General features: G+C 43.9%; 1 protein-coding gene across 1 annotated transcript; it reads left to right on the top strand.

Moving 5' to 3' along the window:
• Nucleotides 1-4,281: 4,281 nt before the first annotated feature.
• LOC121292184 (acyl-coenzyme A thioesterase 1-like) lies at nucleotides 4,282-18,808 on the top strand. The gene is made up of 3 exons (XM_041213836.1): nucleotides 4,282-4,864; nucleotides 15,618-15,820; nucleotides 17,947-18,808. The coding sequence occupies exons 1-3, from the start codon at nucleotides 4,318-4,320 to the stop codon at nucleotides 18,535-18,537; spliced, it is 1,341 nt and encodes a 446-aa protein (XP_041069770.1). The 5' UTR covers nucleotides 4,282-4,317; the 3' UTR covers nucleotides 18,538-18,808.
• The last annotated feature ends 1,676 nt before the right edge of the window (nucleotides 18,809-20,484 follow it).

The raw sequence follows: 20,484 nt of genomic DNA on the forward strand, positions 1-20,484 counted from the left end.
ATGTCGGTGCAGACTCGATGAGCCGAAGGGCCTCTTCTGCACAGTGTGATTCTGTGAACTTTTATTTATGCAGCCCCTTGATTGACCTTACAATGTCCTAGTGTGCTTTACAGCCTATTAAGTACTTTTTGAAGTGTGGTTGCTATTGTAACATAGGAAACACAGCAAGGTCCCACAAACAGCAGCGTGATAATGACCAGATCTCTTATTAAAGCAATACAAGGTGAGGGGATGGGGTAAAGGGTATGGGAAGATAGAAGACGTCAGAACAGGGGAGAGAAGACAATGGGAGAGAATGGAAGTGGGACAGAGGAGAGGGAGCAATGGAGAACAGAGGGAGGCTGGAATGGAGTGCTGTAGAAAGGAATCCAGATCAACAGAGGTAGGGAACAGAAGGACTGTTGGGGAAAGGGATGCTTCACAGGGAAATGCAAAGAAAAGTTATGCTAAAAGGAGAATGAAATGGGTGAGAGTAGCCTGTGAGGAACTGCAGCCATTGGGGCGAGGAGGACCGGTGGGTGGGTTGTGACCAGGATTTGGAACAGGCTCAACATTGAATGAAGCCAGCAGTCAGAACTTCTGCCACGCTGCACTTTCAGTAGCAGAGTAGGATCAAGAAATTTCCCTCCTAGTATATACAAGCCATATACTTTACCAATACAGGTACAGTGTCTCACAATCATCAACCTCAGCACTCAGTTCTTGCCAGATTTCAGATCTTGCCAGTTTTCGGGTCGGGAGGTTTGGGCCGGGTCAGGGCAGGTTAAAGGTCGCTTGGACCACTCCTTTCCCGAATGTGGGAAAAGACCGCCACACAAATCTGATAGCTAGTCGACGCACCACCCCGCCAATACAGCGCCTAGCCCAACAAGCCTTAAATGGAATTCTCTTCCCCAGTGAGCTGTGGAGGCAGTGTCGTTGCATACTTTTAAGGTGGAAGTAAGTTAATTTCTTCATCTAGTAATACAAATTCTTGCACTGCAGCTTTAAAAAAAAAAATGTCCGGTTTTCAGATATCACTGGTTTTCGGATAGCCAGATTTGAGACACTGTACCTTTAACCTCAATGTCACCCAACACAGGCATTTTCCTCTACCTTTCAAACCAGCATGCACCCTTGAAGTATGATCACTCATTTCATAAACAGCCAACTCTATGGAACCAAAACTGCTGGGTTTACACTTCCTGACTGTCGACTGAGTTAAACAGAACAACAAATGTAACATTCACAATTTGTTGTAGATACATCATTCAGCTTATCTGACAGTATCAAGTTGGTCAAGTTGAATGGGATGATGGCCATTGTTGGCCTACTTGCATATTTTATTTAGGTCATTAAGCATGTTTCTTGGATCACTCTTTCGATTCTACTGACCTCCTACTCTGATATCATCTGCAAATCTGGCTCTGTAAAAAAAAAGTTGTTTTCCTCAGGTCATCATTGCTTAATATTTAACATTTGACCCTGCTCTACCACTTGATGAGTTCATAGCTGAACTGATTGTGGCCTCAACTCTACTTTCCTGTCTGCCCCTGTTCCATGTGACTCCCTTGGCAATCAGGAATCCATCTAACTCAGCCTTAAAAGTATTCAATGACCCTGCCTCCACTGCTCACTGGGGAAGAGCATTCCACTTAATTTGATAAGTTTTGTTTCCCTTTTTCTCATTTGGGTTTTTATCAGTTGTTGTCCTCCCTCAATTCCCCACTCCAAACAGGGTACAATTTGGTTAGGTTGAAAGCAAAATAGTGCAGATGCTGGAGAAATGAAATAAAAAAAAAGTACTGGAGAAACTCAGCAGGTCTGGTAGCATCTGTGAAGGGAGAAGCAGAGTTGACGTTTCAAGTGCAATATTACTCTTCTTCGGAACTGAAGATAGGTAGAAACATGACAGGTTTTATGCTGTTGGAAAAGGGGAGATGGTCAGGTGGAAAAAAGGGAAAGTCAGGTTAGACTTCCGTAGCTCTTCACTATTACCTCCCCCCCCCTCCTTCACCCCTTCCCCCGCCAAACAAATTGGTGAAACTTTGGTTACACTTCCTCTGAATTGGTTCTGGGTAAACAGTGAAGATCGGGTTAGGTCTTCTTTGATTAGGTTCTGGTTGAAGAGTGGAGATCAGGTTAAGTCTCATTTGATTGGGTTCTGGGTGGATAGTGGAGATCAGGTTGGGTCTCATGGAGGTCTACAGCACAGAAAAAGGCCCTTCGCCCCAACAAGTCTGTGCCGGTCAAACAAGTACCTATCTATTCTAAACCCATTTTCCAGCACTAAGCCCATAGCCTTGTATGCCATGACTTCACAAGTGCACATCCAAGTATTTCTTAAATGTTATGAGGGTTTCTGATTCTACCCGCCTTTCAGGCAGTGAGTTCCAGATTCCCACCACCATCTGGGTGAAAAAATTCTTCCTCATATCCCCTCTAAACTTCCTGCCCCTTACCTTAAATCTATGCCCCCTGGTCATTGATCCCTCCAGCAAGGGGAAAAGTTCCTTCCTGTCTACCCTATCTATGCCCCTCATAATTTTATACACCTCAATCATGTCCCCCCTCAATCTCCTCTGCTCCAGGGAAAATAACCCCAATCTATCCAATCTCTCCTCATAACTAAAACTCTCCAGCCCAGGCAACATCCTGGCAAATCTTCTCCACACTCTCTCTAGTGCAATCACAACCTTCCTATAATACGGATTCCAGAACTGCACGCAATACTCTAGCTGTGGCCTAACCGGGTTTTATACAGTTCCAGCATATCATCCCTGCTCTTATATTCTATGCCTCAGCTAATAAAGGCAAGTATCCCATATGCCTTCTTAACCATCTTATCTACCTGTCCCGCTACCTTAAGGGACCAGTGGACATGTACACCAAGGTCCCTCTGATCCTCGGTACTTCCCAGGGTCCTACCATTCATCGTGTATTCCCATGCTTTGTTTGTCCTGCCCAAGTGCATCACCTCACACTTATCTGGATTAAATTCCGTTTGCCACTGATCAGACCATCTGACCAGTCTGTCTTTTTCCTCCTGTAATCTAAGGCTATCCTCCTCATTATTTACCACCCCACCAATTTTCGTGTCATCCGCGAACTTACTGATCAACCCTCCCACATTCAAGCCTAAATCATTTATATATACCACAAACAGCAAGGGACCCAAGACCGATCCCTGTGGAACCCCATAGGACACAGGTATCCAGTCAGAAAAATACCCCTCGACCATCACCCTCTGCTTCCTGCCACTCAGCCAATTCTGGATCCAATTTGTTAAATTGCCCTGGATCCCATGGGCTCTTACCTTCGTTATCCCATGCGGGACCTTATCAAAAGCCTTGCTGAAGTCCAAGTAGGCTACATCAGATGCATTGCCCTCATCTACACACCTGGTCACCTCTTCAAAAAGTCCAATCAAATTGGCCAGACATGACCTCCTTTTAACAAAACTATGCTGACTGTCCTTGATTACTCCCTGTCTCTCCAGGTGTAGATCAATTCTGTCCCTCAGAATTGCTTCCAATAGTTTCCCCACCACTGAAGTTAGACTGACTGGCCTGTCATTCCCTGGTTTATCCCTTCCTCCCTTCTTGAATAACGGTACCACATTGGCTGTCCTCCAGTCCTCTGGCACCTCTCCTGTGGCCAGAGAGGTATTGAAAATTATTGCTAGTGCCCCTGTTATCTCCTCCCTTGCCTCACTCAACAGCCTGGGATACATTTCAGCCAGGCCTGGAGATTTAACTACTTTTAAGCCTGCCAAATCACTTAGAATCTCCTCCCTTTCTATGGTAATTTCTTTAATTATATCACAGTCCTTCTTCCTGATTTCCTTACCAACGTCATCCCTCTCACTTGTGAACACTGGCACAAAGTATTAATTTAGAACCTTCTTACATCTTCCGGCTCCACGTACAAATTGGGTTCTGGGTGAAGAGTGGAAATCAGATTAGGTCTCCTTTGATTGGGTTCTGGGTGAAGAGTGGAGATCAGGTTAGATTTTCTTTGATTTGGTTCTGGGTGAAGAATGGAGATCAGTTTAGGTCTCCTTTGATTGGGTTGTGGGTGAAAAGTGGAGATCAGGTTAGATTTTCTTGGATTTGGTTCTGGATGAAGAGTGGAGATCAGGTTCTGGGTGAAGAGTGAAGATCAGCTTAGATTTTCTTGGATTTGGTTCTGGATGAAGAGTGGAGATCAAGTTCTGGGTGAAGAGTGAAAGCAGGAGGTGCACTTCCTCGGAAGTGTCGCTGGGCGGCGTCACGCGGAAGGGTCAGGAGCATGCGCAGCGGGCTCGGTGTCAGTCTGGGCCGGACTTGAGGCGGCTCCATGTTGTTGAGGTTTCTGCGCCGGGCGGCGGCGGCGGCCGCCTTCCTGAGCCGCCCTGTCCCCCTGTGTCACCGAGTCGGGATGGCCGCCAGTGTCCGGCTTCAGCCCGGCCCCGAGTGCCTGTTCGACGAGCCGCTCCAGGTGCGGGTGAGCGGCCTCTCCCCGCTCCAGCAGGTCACCATGAAGGCGTGGCTCAGCGACGAGAAGGGGCAGCTTTTTCACTCCTTGGCTTTCTACAGGGCGGACGGCCAGGGGGAGCTGGACCTGGACCACTCCCCGTCCCTGGGTGGACACTACACCGGCACCCAGCCCATGGGGCTCTTCTGGTCGCTCAGCCCCCGCACACCTTTCACTCGCCTGGTCAAGAGGGACGTGGCCACTTCTCTCGCTGTCCACATCGAGGTGTTTGATGGACACCGGAGCCTGGACCAGCTCCCAGTGCAGCCTTTGGCCGCCTCTATCAATCAACGCTGGTTTATGAAAGCAGGGGTGAGCAGGATCCCAGTGAGAGAGGGCAGGGTCCGAGGGACCCTCTTCATCCCGCCTGGTAAGGCAGCAAATCCTGTGGCTCGCGTTCTTAGCATTGAGTACAAATTGTTAAAAAAAAAAACAAAAATCCAAAACAAAAGCAGAATTACCTGGAAAAACTCAGCAGGTCTGGCAGCATCGGCGGAGAAGAAAAGAGTTGACGTTTCGAGTCCTCGTGACCCTTCAACAGAACTAGGTGAATCCAAGGAGAGGGGTGAAATATAAGCTGGTTTAAGGTGGGGTTGTAGGGACAAGCAAGCAGTGATAGGAGCAGATAATCAAAAGATGTCACAGACAAAAGAACACAGAGGTGTTGAAGTTGGTGATATTATCTAAACGAATGTGCTAATTAATAATGGATGGTAGGGCACTCAAGGTACAGCACTAGTGGGGGGGGCATAAAAGATTTAAAAATAATGGAAATAGGTGGGAAAAGAAAAATCTATATAAATTATTGGAAAAAACAAAAGGTAGGGGGAAGAAACAGAAAGGGGGTGGGGATGAAGGAGGGAGTTCAAGATCTAAAGTTGTTGTACAAATTGTTGTTTGTTTTTGTGTCTTCCTGATTGCTTTTGACCTAGTTCCAGGGAGCAAAGTCGAAGGGCGGACCTCAGGTCTTAGAGAAAAAAATTAATTAAAAGTGGTGTCACAGTAAATCTGTAACCTGATTGTCTGGTAGGGAATCTACGCTGAATTTGGGACTAAGACATTGTTAAACTCATTAAAACAAATAAATCAATTAATAAGTAGAGGGTATCTAGACCAGAAGCAGGGGATTACCGTTCTTAGAATTTAGCATTTATAATAGAAACCTAGCCCTAAGGAACATATAGTTAATAAGGAGTCAATAAGCAGTTATTAGATTTAAATTAATTTATTAAATAGTTCTAGAAATGGCAGTTGCTGGGGTGAAGTGTTTCACCTGTGGGATGTTGGAAATCTGTGACACTTCAAGTGTCCCAGACAACTACATCTGCAGGACGTGTACCCAATTGCAGCTCCTCACAGACCGCAACAGTTGGGTGCCCTTAGGAGCATTCAGGTGGCGGAAAGCGTCATAGACAGGAGTTTTGCACACGTGGTCACACCCATTGTACAGACAGATAGATGGGTGACCGCTAGAAGGGGTAGGCAGTCAGTGCAGAAATCCCCTGTGGCTGTCCCCATCTCTAACAGGTATACCGTTTTGGATACTGTTTTGGGGGGGTGGGCCTATCAGGGGAAAACAACAGCAATAGCCAGAGCAGTTTTATCACGTCTGTCTTTGTTGTTCAGCAGTGGGGGGGGGTCAAAGCACAGAAGGGCAATTGTCATAGGGGACTGTATAGTCAGGGGCTCAGATAGGCACTTCTGTACTCGTGAAGGAAACACCAGGGTGGTATGTTGCCTCCCTGGTGCCAGGGTCCAGGATGTCTCTGATCGGGTACGGGACATTCTGAAGGGGGAGGGAGTACAGCCAGAGGTCGTGGTACACATTGGTACTAACGACATAGATAGGAAGAGTGACGAGGACCTGCAGCAGGAGTTCAGGGAGTTAGGCAGAAAGTTAAAAAAACAGGACCTCTGGGGTTGTAATCTCAGGATTACTCTCTGTGCCACATGCCAGTGAGGCTAGAAATAGGAAGATAGAGCAGCTAAACACGTGGCTGAACAGATGGTGTAGGAGGGAGGGTTTCCGATATCTGGATCATTGGGATCTCTTCCGGGGCCGGTACAAGAAGGACGGGTTGCATCTAAACTGGAGGGGCACCAAGATCCTGGCTGCGAGATTTGCTCATGTCACTCGGGAGGGTTTAAACTAGTATGGCAGGGGGGTGGGAAACAGAGCAATAGGTCAGCAGGTGAAATAAATGACTGGGAACTAGTGAATATGGCCAGTAGGACTAAGTGGAAGAGCAGGCAGAGAGAAATTACTGAACACAGTGGGACTGGGGGTCTGAAATGCATTTGTTTCAATGCGAGAAATATAACAGGCAAGGCAGATGAGCTTAGAGCTTGGATTAGCACTTGGGACTATGATATTGCTATTACAGAGACTTGGTTGAAAGATGGACAGGATTGGCAGAGAAACATTCTAGGGTTTAGATGTTTCAGGCAAGATAGAGAGGGATGTAGAAGAGGTGGGGGAGTTGTACTGCTGGTTAAGGAGAATATCACAGCTGTACGACAGGAGGACACCTCGGAGGGCTCATGCAGCGAGGCAATATGGGTAGAGCTCCGGAATAGGAAGGGTGCAGTCACAATGTTGGGGGTTAACATGGGTCTCCCAATTGCTGGTGGGAGATTGAGGAACAGTTATGTAGGCAGATTTTGGAAAGATGTAAAAGCTGTTGTGGTGGGTGATTTTTAACTTTCCCTATATTGACTGGGAATCACTTAGTGCTAGGGGTTTGGATGGTGCACTATTTGTAAGGTGCATCCAGGAGGGCTTCCTGAAACAATATGTAGATAGCCCAACTAGGGAAGGGGCAATACTGGACCTGGTATTAGGGAATGAACCAGGCTAGGTGGTCGAAGTTTCAGTAGGGGAGCATTTCGGGAAAAGTGACCATAATTCAGTAAGTTTCAAGGTACTGGTGGATAAGGATAACAGGAGTCCTCGGGTTAAGGTGCTTAATTGGGGGAAGGCTAATTATAACAATATTAGGCAGGAACTGAGGAATCTAGACAGGAGGCGGATGTTTGAGAGCAAATCAACAACTGACGTGGGGGGCTTTCAAATGTCAGTTGATAAGAATTCAGGGCTGGCATGTTCCTTCTAGGATGAAGGATAAGTATGGCAAGTTTCAGGAACCTTGGATAGCGAAGGATATTGTGAGATTAGTCAAAAAGAAAAGGGAAGCATACGTAAGGGCTAGAAGGCTGGGAACAGATGAAGCCCATGGAGAATATAAAGAAAGTAGGAAGAAACTTAAGCGAGGAGTCAGGAGGGCTAAAAGGGGTCATGAAAAATCATTGGCAACCAAGATTAAGGATAATCCCAAGGCCTTTTATACATATGTAAAAAGCAAGAGGGTAGCCAGGGAAAGAGTAGGCCCACTCAGGGACAGAGGTGGGAATCTGTGTGTGGAGCCAGAAGAAATGGGAGAGATACTAAATGGGTACTTCTCATCAGTATTCACCAAAGAGAAGGACTTAACGGTCGATTTGTCTAGGGAAGAGTGTGTAGATAGCCTGGATCATGTTGAGATCAAAAAAGAGGAGGTGTTAGTCGTCTTGTAGAATATTAAGGTGGATATGTCCCCAGGGCCAGATGGGATCTACCCCAGAGTACTGAGGGAGGCAAGGGAGGAGATTGCTGGGTCCTTGACAGAAATCTTTGTATCCTCACTGGCTACGGCTGAGGTCCCAAAGGAATGAAGAATGGTCAATGTTGTTCCATTGTTTAAGAAGGGTAGCAGGGATAATCCAGGAAATTGCAGGCTGGTGAGCCTTACGTAAGTGGTAGGGAAATTATTGGAAAAGATTCTTCATGACAGGATTTACTACCATTTGGAAGCAAATGGGCGTATTAGTGAGAGGCAGCATGGTTTTGTGAAGGGGAGGTCGTGTCTCACTAACTTGATCGGGTTTTTCGAGGAAGTGACAAAGATGATTGACGATGGAAGGGCAGTGGATGTTATCTACATGGATTTCAGTAAGGCCTTTGACAAAGTCCCTCATGGCAGACTGGTACAGAAGGTAAAACCGCAGGGGATCAGAGGTGAGCTGGCAAGATGGATACAGAATTGGCTAGGTCATCGAAGACAGAGGGTAGCAGTAGAAGGGTGCTTTTCTGAATGGAGAGCTGTGACTAGTGGTGTTCCGCAGGGATCAGTGCTAGGACCTTTGCTGTTTGTAGTAAACGTAAATGATTTGGAGGAAAATGTACCTGGGCTAATTAGTAAGTTTGCAGACGAAAATGATGTTGGAGGAGTTGCAGATAGTGAAAAGGATTGTCAGAGGATACAACGGGATATAGATTGGTTGGAGACTTGGGTGGAGAAATGGCAGATGGAGTTTAATACGGACAAATGCGAGGTAATGCATTTTGGAAGGTCTAATACAGGTAGGAATTATACAGCTAATGGCAGAACCCTTAAGTGCATCGATAGGCAGAGGGATCTGGGTGTACAGGTCCACAGGTCACTGAAAGTGGCAACGCTTGTGGGTAAGGTAGTCAGGAAGGCATATGGCATGCTTGCCTTCATTGGCAGGGGTATTGAGGATAAAAGCTGGGAAGTCATGCTGCAGCTGTATAGAACTTTGGTTAGGCCACACTTGGAATATTGCGTGCAATCCTGGTCGCCACATTACCAGAAGGATATGGAGGCATTGGAGAGGGTGCAGAGAGGTTTACCAGGATGCTGCCTGGTCTGGAGGTTATTAGCTATGAGGAAAGGTTGGAGAAACTCGGATTGTTCTCACTAGAGCGACAGAGATTGAAGGGCGACTTGAAAGAAGTTTACAAAATTATGAGTGGCATGGACAGAGTAGACCGTCAGAAGCTTTTTCCCAGGGTGGAAGAGTCAGTTACCAGGGGACGTAGATTTAAGGTGAGAGGAGAAAACTTTAGAGGAGATGTGCGGGGCAAGTTTTTTATGCAAAGGGTAGTGAGTATCTGGAATTTGCTGCCAGAGGAGGTGGTGGAAGCAGGTACAATAGTGGTGTTTAAGAGGCAGCTTTTCAAATACATGAATAGGATGGGAATAGAGGGATACGGACCCCGGAAGTGCAAAATGTTTTAGTTTGACAGGCAATATGATCGGCGCAGGCTTGGAGGGCCGAAGGGCCTGTTCCTGTGCTGTACTTTTCTTTGTTCTTATAAGTGAATTATTCATCATTCTCTTTTGGTATTGATTTTCTGCACCTTTCCCACTCTTCTGTGAATGAGGAATGTTATGAGTGCTACTTCCAATTTAGTGAGAAGTAGTGACAAGGGAATTCAGTGCTTGAACCTGTGTTCGTAGGGACAGTTATAACAGCCATTTGGGCAGTCGAATTCTCTGCATGAGCAATTCAGCTAGTCCCATTCCCCAGCGTTCTGCTGAGGGGTTATCATCACCCACAAATGTTAACTGTTTCTCTCCACAGATGCTGCCAGACCTGATAAATTTCCAGAATGTGTTCATTCCCATTCCCTGACCCTTTACCCATAGCTCCAGTTACTCTTCAGGTACTTAAATTTCTTTTTGAAAGCCGTGATTGAATCTCCTTCCACCACCCGCACAGGATTTGCAAATTGTAACCGTTTGCCATGCAAAGCAGTTTTTCTCATGTCACTTTTGGTTTGTTGCCGAACACGTCAAATCTATGTCCTCTGGTTCCACATACATACATAGGAGCAAACAAATTAGGAGTAGGCTACTCGGCCTGTTGAGCCTGCTTAGCCATTCTATAAGATCATGACTGATCTGATTGTAACCTCAACCCCACATTCCTGCCTACTCCCGATAACCTTTCACCCCCTTGTTAATCCAGAATCTATTTAGCTCTGCCTTAAAAATATTCAAAGACCCTGCTTCCAGTGCCTTTTGTGGAAGACATTTCAAAAAACTCACTACTCCGAGAGAAAATTTCTCCTCGTCTATGTTTTCAATGGGTGACCCCTTATTTTTAAACCATGACCTCTAGTTCTGATTTATCCTGCAAGAAGAAACGTCCCCTCCACATCCACCCTATCAAGACCCCTCAGGATCTTAAAGGTTTCCATCAAGTCATCTCTTACACTTGTAAAATCCAATGGATACAAGCCTAACCTGTCCAACCTTTCCTCATCAGGCATTCCTGGTATTAGTCTTGTAAACCTTCTGAGTTTCTAACGCATTTACATCTTTCCTTAAATAAGGAGACCAATGCTGTACACAGTACCCCAGATTTGGTCTCATCAGTGCCCTGTACAACAGAAGCATTACCTCCCTATTTTTGTATTCAATTCCCCTCGCAATAAATTATAACATTCTATTAGCTTTCCTAATTACCTGCTATACCTGTGTACTAGCCTTTTGTGGTTCATGCACTGGGACACCCAGATCCGATTGAATCTCAGAGCTCTGCAATCTCTCACCATTTAGATAATATGCTTTTCTCAACCTTTCCACCATTGAGATCACTTTCCCTTTCCCTGCTTTCCCTTATGACACAGCAGTTGGTAAAGGCTGAGTTATTTAAAATCCCAGAGCGAAACTTTAAATGACTGTCATAACCTACGTTTTCAATTGGTATGTTTGAGATGCAACTCTGAATTCAGAAATAAAACCACCAAGCCTCCAAAGAATTTTTTATTATATAAACTTAATTAACCATTAATTTTACAAGGTATTGAACACATACACGTCTACAAATTACTACATCATAACTTTTAAACAAATCCCCAAATTAATCACTTCCAGGTAATCTTCCCTAAGGCAACAATAACCCATAGACTTAAACAGGCAAAGCATATTTTATCTTACAAGTTCAAAATGAGGTTCCTTTCATTTTGGTTCCTTCGCATAGTTGTAGGCTTACAGGCTGCTTAGAATCTCACATACCTCTGATTTCCCCACACACAACTTTTCTGTATGTACTTAGCTTTCCCTTTGAATGCAAATTCTCATTGTATCACCAGGCCCTTTGAAGTCCACCTCTTCTAACAATGAAACCCCTTTCGTAGTACCAAGTTTATTAGTAATTTAAACTTATTGCTTGGTGTCTCCTAGCTAAGTGCAAGATTTCACCTCCAGTTACACCTAACACAAAGTAAAATGGTTGTGGATTTTGGAGGCCAATAATCCCAGCCCCAGGATATCACTGCAGGAGTTCTTCAGAGTAGTATCCTAGGTCCAACTATTTTCAGCCTATTCATCAATGATATTTCCTCCAACACAAGGTCAGATCTTGAGACTGGATAACTTGTGCTGATAGGTGGCAAGGAACATTTGTGCCAGTAAATGACTGTCTTCAACAATAAAAAATCTAAGCATCTTCCCTTGACATTCAACAGTATTACCATTGCTGGATCCCTCACCATCAACATCCTGGGGGGCGGGGGGGTTACCATTGACCAGAAACTTAACTGGACCAGCCATATAAACACTGCCTACAAGAGCAGGTCAGAAGCTGGAAATTCTGCAGAGACTAACTCACCTCCTGACTCCCCAAAGCCTGTCCACCATCTACAAGGCACAAGTCAGGAGTGTGATGGAATACTCTCCATTTGCCTGGATGAGTGCAGATCCAACAACACTTAGGAAGCTCCACGCCATCCAGGACAAAGCAGTCCGCTTGATTGGTGCCTCATCCACCAGCAGCAGCAGTGTACTGTTTACAAGATGTACTACAGCAATTCACCCTGGCTCTTTTGACATCACCTTCAAAACCCATTAACTCTAATACATAGATGAACAAAGGAAAGAGATTCAAGGGAAGACCACCACCTACAAGCTCCCTTCCAAGTTACATCATCCTAATCCCCATATATTGCTGCTCCTTTACTGTGGCTGGGACAAAATCCTGAAACAATCCCACCACCCACCCCTTCCACCCACCCACTATTCTGCACCAGATGACTGCAGTAGTTTAAAACATGGCTCACTCAAGGGCAGTGAGGGATGGGCAATAAATGCTGGCCTTGCCAGTGAGACACATCCCGTGAATGAATTTTTAAAAAATGGCTCTGATCGATAACTTCAAAGAAAACTATCACAAAGGTATAGAAATTTCTGTGGCATGGTTCTCCCCTTCTTGAGGGCAATTTAAATCTGGTGCGAAGCCAAAAGACTATCTTGGTGTGCAGCAGCAGTGATGTCAGCAAGCAGATAGGCAACCAATCACATTGAAATATTTACACACATCAAACCAGGAAGTTAAAAGATAAAAACAAAAAAACTGCGGATGCTGGAAATCCAAAACAAAAACAGAATTACCTGGAAAAACTCAGCAGGTCTGGCAGCATCGGTGGAGAAGAAAAGAGTTGACGTTTTGAGTCAACTAGTTCTATTGAAGGATCATGAGGACTCGAAATGTCAACTCTTCTTCTCCGCCGATGCTGCCAGACCTGCTGAGTTTTTCCAGGAAGTTAAAAGCACTGAATCTCATTATTGTTAATTTAAATATTCAGATTGCAAAATAAAGTATTTATGATAAGATTTAAAACTGGAATAAACTTTTGAAAGAATTTTCTTTTAAATTGTGGAAATTGTTATTATGGAGAAATTTGACCTACCACAAAAATAATAGCTTCTTCAGGACAACAGGTCTTGTTTACCAGTTAATAATGGACTTTGTACACTGTTTAAAAAGCCATTTATAGCTCGTTCAGCAGAGTGTAACTTTTTCTTGGATTTTTACAAGAAAAACTAACACTAACAGCCTAAATATGGAAATTCTCTTCAGTCAATTTGCATAGATTGCAGTCTGAAGGTGCTGCAACAGTACCCCCTCTGGAAAAGCTCAACACTGCAGAAAAATTCTCAAACCTTGGTAGTGTGCTCCCTCCGGCTGCCACAATTGAAGAAGTTATTCATGCATGCATCCAGAAAGCAAGTTCTGCCTACCGTCAACTCAATGATCCTGTCCGGAAGCAGCGTGGCATTAAGCTGAAGATTAAAGTCAAAACTTCACCAGGCCATTGTTCTAACCTTATAGGGGGAGAGGGTCATGAAGTGGCAATGTCTCTGGACCAATATTCTAGAGGTCCAGGCTAATGCTCTGGGGTATCGGTTCAAATCCCACCATGGCAGCTGGTGGAATTTAAATTCAATTAATTAGCCTGAAATTGAAAGTTAGCCTCAGTAGAGGTTACCATGATAACTATCACTGATTGTTGTAAAAACTTCACTGATGTCCTTTAGCAGAAGGAAATCTGCCATCCTTACCCGGTCTAGCCTACATATGGCTCCAGACCCACTCAGCAATGTGGGTGACTCTTCAATGTCCTCTGAAATGGCAGAGCAAGCTACTCAATTCAAGGGCAATTAGGGATGGGCAACAAATGCTGCCTTGCCAGCAAGATCCACATCCCATGAAAGATTTTTTTTAAAAACAATGCTGCTGATGGTGTAGAATCCTGGGTTGCTATAGGTGACACATCAAAGCTCTGGAACGCTTTCACCCAGGACACTCGAGGTTCATTAAGAGAATTCAATAGGACAAAATCACAAATGTTGAGGTGCTCTATCATTCTGGGCTTAACAGCATGTTGACCATCCTCCACAAAATTCAAGAGGCCATATCTCCCGCATGGGTGACTACAGAATCCCCTAGCAGGTCTTCTATGGGGAATGTCTCAGTAAAAAACATCAAGGTGGCCAGTACAGAGGATTTAAGGATACCCTTAAAAAGAGCCTTATAAACTTCTGCATTGCAGACAACCTCTCGAGAAAACATTGCAACCAACTGGCCCATGTAGAGGCAAGCACTAAAATTTTGTTCATGCTTTGAGGACCAGCAACACCAAACTTGCAACATCTGAAGTGGCAAGAGATGGCATAGCTACAGAAGTTTCCCCAAGCACCAAAAACGTTAATATGAACTGTCAGTTCTGTGGATGGCCGTGCTGATCCCACTTTGGACTGTTCCAGCATGGGAGGATCCACAGAAGACAATGAAATAAATTAGATTTTGGACATAATCGAACAACATGGAGTCTACCATGAAGCTGGAGGAGCAGAGAATTACTGACAGCAATTTTTGTAATTCTGTGCGCGAAGTCTGTCAGTTTCATTGGACTGAAGAAGACAAGCCGACAGTTTCACTGTCATTACTACTGCAAATTCTGGGCCATGATCTCAGGATCCACATGTACACTGATTCCATCTGGCGTGATGTCACCACCGCCTTCCTTGACCTGTCTACTGCCTTTGTGTCAGATTGTTTGTCTGATATCCAGGGTTGGAAAAGCAAAAATAGCCTCCAATTAAATGTTGAGAAGACCTAAAGCCATTGCATTTGACCTCTGCTTACAAAGTCCTTTCCACGCCTCAGACATTCTATCCCCCCTCCCTGACTGCTGTCCCAGGTTCAGTCAGCCTGATCTTAAGTTCACCATCAGCTTCTCCGCACATATCTTCTCCATCATTAAAAAAGTGCCTACTTCCACCTCCATAATGCTGCCATTATCTGCTCAGCATGAGACAGGAGCAATCTTGCTGCTGAAACCCTTGTCCATATCTTAAGACTTGATTATTCCAATGCAATTCCTAGCCAGCAGCCATCTTCCAACTGCCATTAACTTGAATTCATCAGGAACTCTGCTGCCCAAATTCAAACCTACAGCAAGAACTGTTCATCTGTCACCCACATGTTCACTGACTTCACCGACTCCTGGCCACCAAATGCTTCAATCTAATTATTTTTTTCCTTGCATTCAAATCCCTACACGGCCTTTCCCCTCCATATCTCTGTAAACTTCTCTGGCTCTATAGCTGTTGAGAACTCTGCATTCCTCCAAATCTGAGCTCTTATCCAACCCCCAAATCCTTCACCCACCAGTAGTAGTCATGCCTTCAGGCGTCCAGGCCCAAACTCTCAAATTCTTTCTCTAAACCTCATCAACTCTCCTTTGAATACTCTCCTTAAAACATCTGACCAAGCTTTCAGTCACATCCTAACAACTCCTCCTTTGTCTCAGTGTCACAGTTTGTTGTTTTACCCTCCTGTAAAGTGCCATGAACATTTCCCACATTGAAGGAGCTATACAAGTTATATTTTGTTCTTCGGCTTTGAGTAATAGTTTTATAAGAACATTCAATTGATTTTATCTTTGTGACACTTTGCAATACAGAATTATTTATAATGTTCGAATTTTACAGGGGATGGTCCATTTCCAGGGGTTATTGATCTCTATGGGTCAGTTGGTGGGATTGTTGAGCATCGAGCTAGTCTCTTGGCAAACCACGGATTTCTGACACTGGCTTTAGGATATTTTGGGACTGATGACCTTCCAAAATATGTTACGAATCTTGATCTGGAATATTTTGAAGAAGCTGTGAACTTCTTGAGACAGCATCCAAAGGTAAGATGCTTTGCATTCCATTTAGAAAATAGATTTACAAGAGAATGTGTGAGAAATTAGAAGGAAAGACCAACTGGTCCGTAAGGCTGTCCCATGGATGCACGAATCCATTTTATCCCCCATGCCCCTCGCACAATCAATCTCCTGGGAGAGGCATAGAAAAAACCCCATCTTATTCAATTCCCAGAACTTCCCTTCAAATCCCTGAACGCAATCAAACAAACTCAAGGGGGAGAATTTTCTCCCCGTCAGTGGGGGTTGGAGGGGAGCGGGCCCAGGCAGGTGCACAGCTGATCGCTGCCTGTGATCTGCATGCGGCCATTTTATGTGGGCCGGCCAATTAAGGCCAGCCCAGCATGATGCGCACCCAGAAGCGCTGAGCTCTCCCTGTACAGGCGGGGGGAGTTGGGGCCTATGCTCTTTCATGCATGCGCACGAAAGAGTGCAGAAATCTCTGAGGCATTAGTTTGATTTTTAAAAATTTCAATAAAGAAAAAAAATTTTAAGACATATACCCTCGTGACAGTGTCACATGAACTGGGACATGTCAATGAATTTTATTTAAAATTTTTATTAAACTTTAAAGACCTTCATGAAATCTTATCCTGCCCGTGGATGAGGTTTCATGAAAAATGCAAAGTCCGCCTGGGTTCTTGGTCTGCCCATCAACATTAAGGTTGGACAAGTAGCACAGTTAATTATTTTAATTGATATTTAAGTGGCCTTAATAGGCCTTTGACAGTTCGGCGGGCACGCAGCCGACCCAGGTGTGCACCTGCCGAACGGTGGATCTGAATGGCGCACGGGTTCCCCCTGTCCCAGCTCGCTGATCTGAAGATTCTGGCCTAGGGTGCTGCAGTGGTTGATATGGATACAGTTAACCCACTTAGTTTCTGTAACTTACTGAAAAACTCTTCCACCTCCCTTTTGAAGGCATGTTTGTCTCACAAGCTGGCAACCTATTGTAGAGGCTGTGAATAGCCTGTGAAATATGGAGGCACTGGAGAATGTGCAACAAAGATTTACTAGGATGATATAACTTCCAGCAAGAAAGATTGAACAAGTTGGAAAACTTTCCCCTTGAAAAAGACTGATGGGTGACCTGAAGGTCTTTACGATTATGAAAGGGCTTAATAGCGTAAACATAGAGAAATATTTCCACTTGGGAGGGAGACCAGATCTGGGGAAAAACTTCTTTACCATGAGAGTGGTTAGAATGTAGAAATCACTACCACAAGGAGTAGTTGAGGTGCCTAGCATTTTTGTATTCAAGGGGAAGCTAGGTAAATGCATAAGGGAGAAAGGAAGAGAGGGATCTGATGAAGGGTGGAAGAAGACTCAAGCATGGAGCTGTGGACCAAATTGCAGTATCTGTGACATAAATACTGTATAACCAAACGCATTGCTTTTGCATTATTATATTTTTTCTGCTTTATAAACAATCGCTTGTGGCTCTTCAGCCTACAAACATTCTTTCCTTACAGATAATATGGTTTACTGTATTTGTTAAAACTCAAAATCTGAAGCTATTTTTAAATGGTATTAAAGCACTCGAGTTAGCGGAGGGGACAGGATTTAAAACTACACCAAGGCTTACAGAATTGAGTTTATTTCCATTGAAGGATAGGTAACGAGAGATTTTGAAATGCTTAAATAATGTAGATTTAAGCAGGTTGTTACGATTGCCGATCTAGGAGGGAGTAAAATTAGATTCCAGTGAGAATAAAGAAGATATTGAGGGGGTAAATTTTTGCAATCTTTTATTGATTTGGAAGTTGAACACTTCTGTTTGCTTTCCTGAAAAGTGATTGCAATACAGTTGTAATGTCAACGTAAAGCCATTTTATTTCACACCAGCACAGCACTTATTATGTAAATAGAGCATGGATCAGATGATGTCCAAATCCAACTTGACAATGGATAAAAGCAGAGTACTGTACAGATGCCTTGTGCTGGGCTTCAGGGTTAGTTGCATAGGAACAGGAATAGGCTGTTCAGCGCAAACCTGTTAAATGCTGTTTTTATCCAAGGAAAGAAAATATTAGGTGCAACTTACTTTTACTTAATGTCTTAGAAGCATATACTGTACAGTTGAATTGTTACATTTTTGTGCATTCTTTTTTAAGGTTAACAGCCCTGGAGTTGGAGCAATAGGAATATCAAAGGGGGGAGATCTAGTCCTATCGATGACCACATTTTTGCCACACGTGATAGCAGCAGTTAGTATTGGTGGATGCAATGCAAATACTTTAGGTAACCTCCATTACAAAAACTTCATTCTTCCTGGCCTGGGTATCTCTGTAGAAAAAACCAAATTTCTAGAGTCCAAGTTGATTGATATTTCCGAGGTGACAACTAACCCAATGGATGAAGGTAACAAAGATTGCATTATTCCAATAGAAAAGGCTGAGGGGCATTTTCTGTTTGTGGTTGGAGAGGATGACAAGAATTGGAGTACTCCACTCTATGCTCAGCAGGCTGTTGAGAAACTGAAAGAAAATGGTAAAGACAACTATGAACTCATCAGTTACCCTGAGGTTGGACATCTGCTGGAACCTCCATATTTTCCATTCTGTTATGCCTCTTTTCATCTGTTGGTGGGACAAGCTGTGGTATGGGGAGGCAAAATGAAGCCACACGCATTAGCCCAGCTAGACGTGTGGGCAAAGATTCAGACATTTCTACAAAAGCATCTCAAACATCAGAGCAAGCTGTGAAACTATTCAATGTTTCTAAAACTGGGGGATAAATTGCATTCTTTCAGAATTAATTAACATATTCCAAGTTAATTTGTCATAAACTAGCGTAACAATCTATCTCCATTTGTATATAATTGTAATTTACTCAGAATTTGAATGTGCAGAAACTTGTAATTTGCTCTTCCAAAGCAATGTTCTACCTGCCAATTACATTTTAGTAAAAATGCTTTGCTGTACAATATTTTAATAGGGAGAGAATATTTTTCAATTAAATGTAAAATTTTCTGCATGAATGGTTTTGTTTTTGATTTGCTTCAAGATCAACAGAAATTCCGTGTTGGCACTTGAGATTTTACAGCTAAAAGTTTGGAATTGGCAAAAGCCCATGGCTTTTTATCTATTAAAATGAATGGGAGGAAAATCACAAGCTAGGAAACACAGAAGCATAAAGTCTCGAGCAATGACCCAAAAAATCCCAACTGGACAGCATTCACTATAAAAAGTTCACAATACCAGTATATATTCTCTTGTTATGGAGGTTCATTTAAACAGCACTAATTTCTCCTCTCATCCCCCATCGGTAAACAGAAAAGTGTTTTGATTTGTTTATCTGTTTATAAGCAGTGGTGTATTTCCCAACCCCTCGGGTTTTTGTGTGATCCAATTTTCTAGTAATATCCCCACAGCAACCTGGATGAACTCAAAAGGGTCAGTTTATTTGCACACACTCAAGGAGGGTCGCAACGTCACCTCCACACTCAGCAGTAAAGAGAGGAATAGAGAAAAGAAGGGTTTATAGTACAGAGACCACAGAAAATAAATATTGATTCACATAGGTTCCAGAATCAAAGTCCAGTGAGGTATTCCTTCACAGAGGTCGATGGGCTGAAAACTGATTTACTTTGAAAATTTACTTTTCCAGAGGTGTTAACTTTGTGTGAGAAAGGCACACAGAAATCGAGCAGTCTGGTAGGCGATAGTATAGAAGTTCCAGCAGAAGCAGTGTTGATGGGGCCAGGTGTTCAACCTGGGCAGAGCTCCTTTTCTGTGAAGCTGTCAGTTATATGGTAAACAGCAGACTGAGCTTTACATTTCAGCAATGCAATATTACTGGTTCCATAAATCAGAGGCCCATGTTACATGACTCCCACCTCTGCACACTGTCTTTGACAAAGGACGTGTTTCCCTTGTCTGGGTCCCAAAATCGTTAAAATCTGTTAATAATTGAAAGGAAGGTTGCAGGGCTCTTTGTCTTAACAGACGAGCTGACTCCTGTTGGTTGGCCTGGGTTGTGAAATGCAGGTGGCCTTTGTGTAGCTCTCTTTGAATTTCGCCTGTGCAGCCCACAGGGGGTCATTTGCGGCTCCCCAAAGATAACAATAAGCGAATTTCCGCAATACTGCCAGGCAGCTCCTTTTGTTCAATGGTTAAAGACACAGATTCAGCCATTTTAGGGATTTTTTCAGTTTTTAAAATAGCCATGAGTTTGTCTATATATGTTTTATGAAAATATACAGTGTGAGGCCTTAGTTCCTTCCCTCCCCTTTCACTAAAATTCTTTGTATCTCAATGTGTTTCCTGTCCATGTTGCCTTGCTTCTGGTTATGTTTGTGAGTTTTTCCCCCCATTGTAAAAGCCTATAATCCAAACTGCCTTTGTTGAAATGTCCCATGATGAACGAACAGATTAAAGCTCGAAAATAAAAGCAAAATACTGCAGAGGCTGGAAATCTGAAATAAAAACAAGTCTTGGAAAGATTCAGCAGGTCTGGCAGCATCTGTGGAGGGAGAAACAGGGTTAATGTTTCACATCATACATGACTCTTCGAAGAGTAATACTGCAGACTGACTCCTCCAGGGAAGGAGGAACATGGTGTCGACCTCCACAGAGATTCTCGACACCTCAAGGAGAGCCTGGGCCCTCTGGGATCCCTCCACTGCTGATTAGCACAAAGGAGACAGGAGT

The sequence above is a fragment of the Carcharodon carcharias genome, chromosome 20, assembly GCF_017639515.1.
Source record: "Carcharodon carcharias isolate sCarCar2 chromosome 20, sCarCar2.pri, whole genome shotgun sequence".
In the NCBI taxonomy this organism is placed as follows: domain Eukaryota; kingdom Metazoa; phylum Chordata; class Chondrichthyes; order Lamniformes; family Lamnidae; genus Carcharodon; species Carcharodon carcharias.

Coding starts and splice junctions, on each gene's coding strand:
- LOC121292184 (XM_041213836.1), top strand. CDS start 4,318: ATGTTGTTGAGGTTTCTGCGCCGGGCGGCGGCGGCGGCCGCCTTCCTG. Junction 4,865..15,617: donor GACCCTCTTCATCCCGCCTG/GTAAGGCAGCAA, acceptor CGAATTTTACAG/GGGATGGTCCATTTCCAGGG. Junction 15,821..17,946: donor TCTTGAGACAGCATCCAAAG/GTAAGATGCTTT, acceptor TTCTTTTTTAAG/GTTAACAGCCCTGGAGTTGG.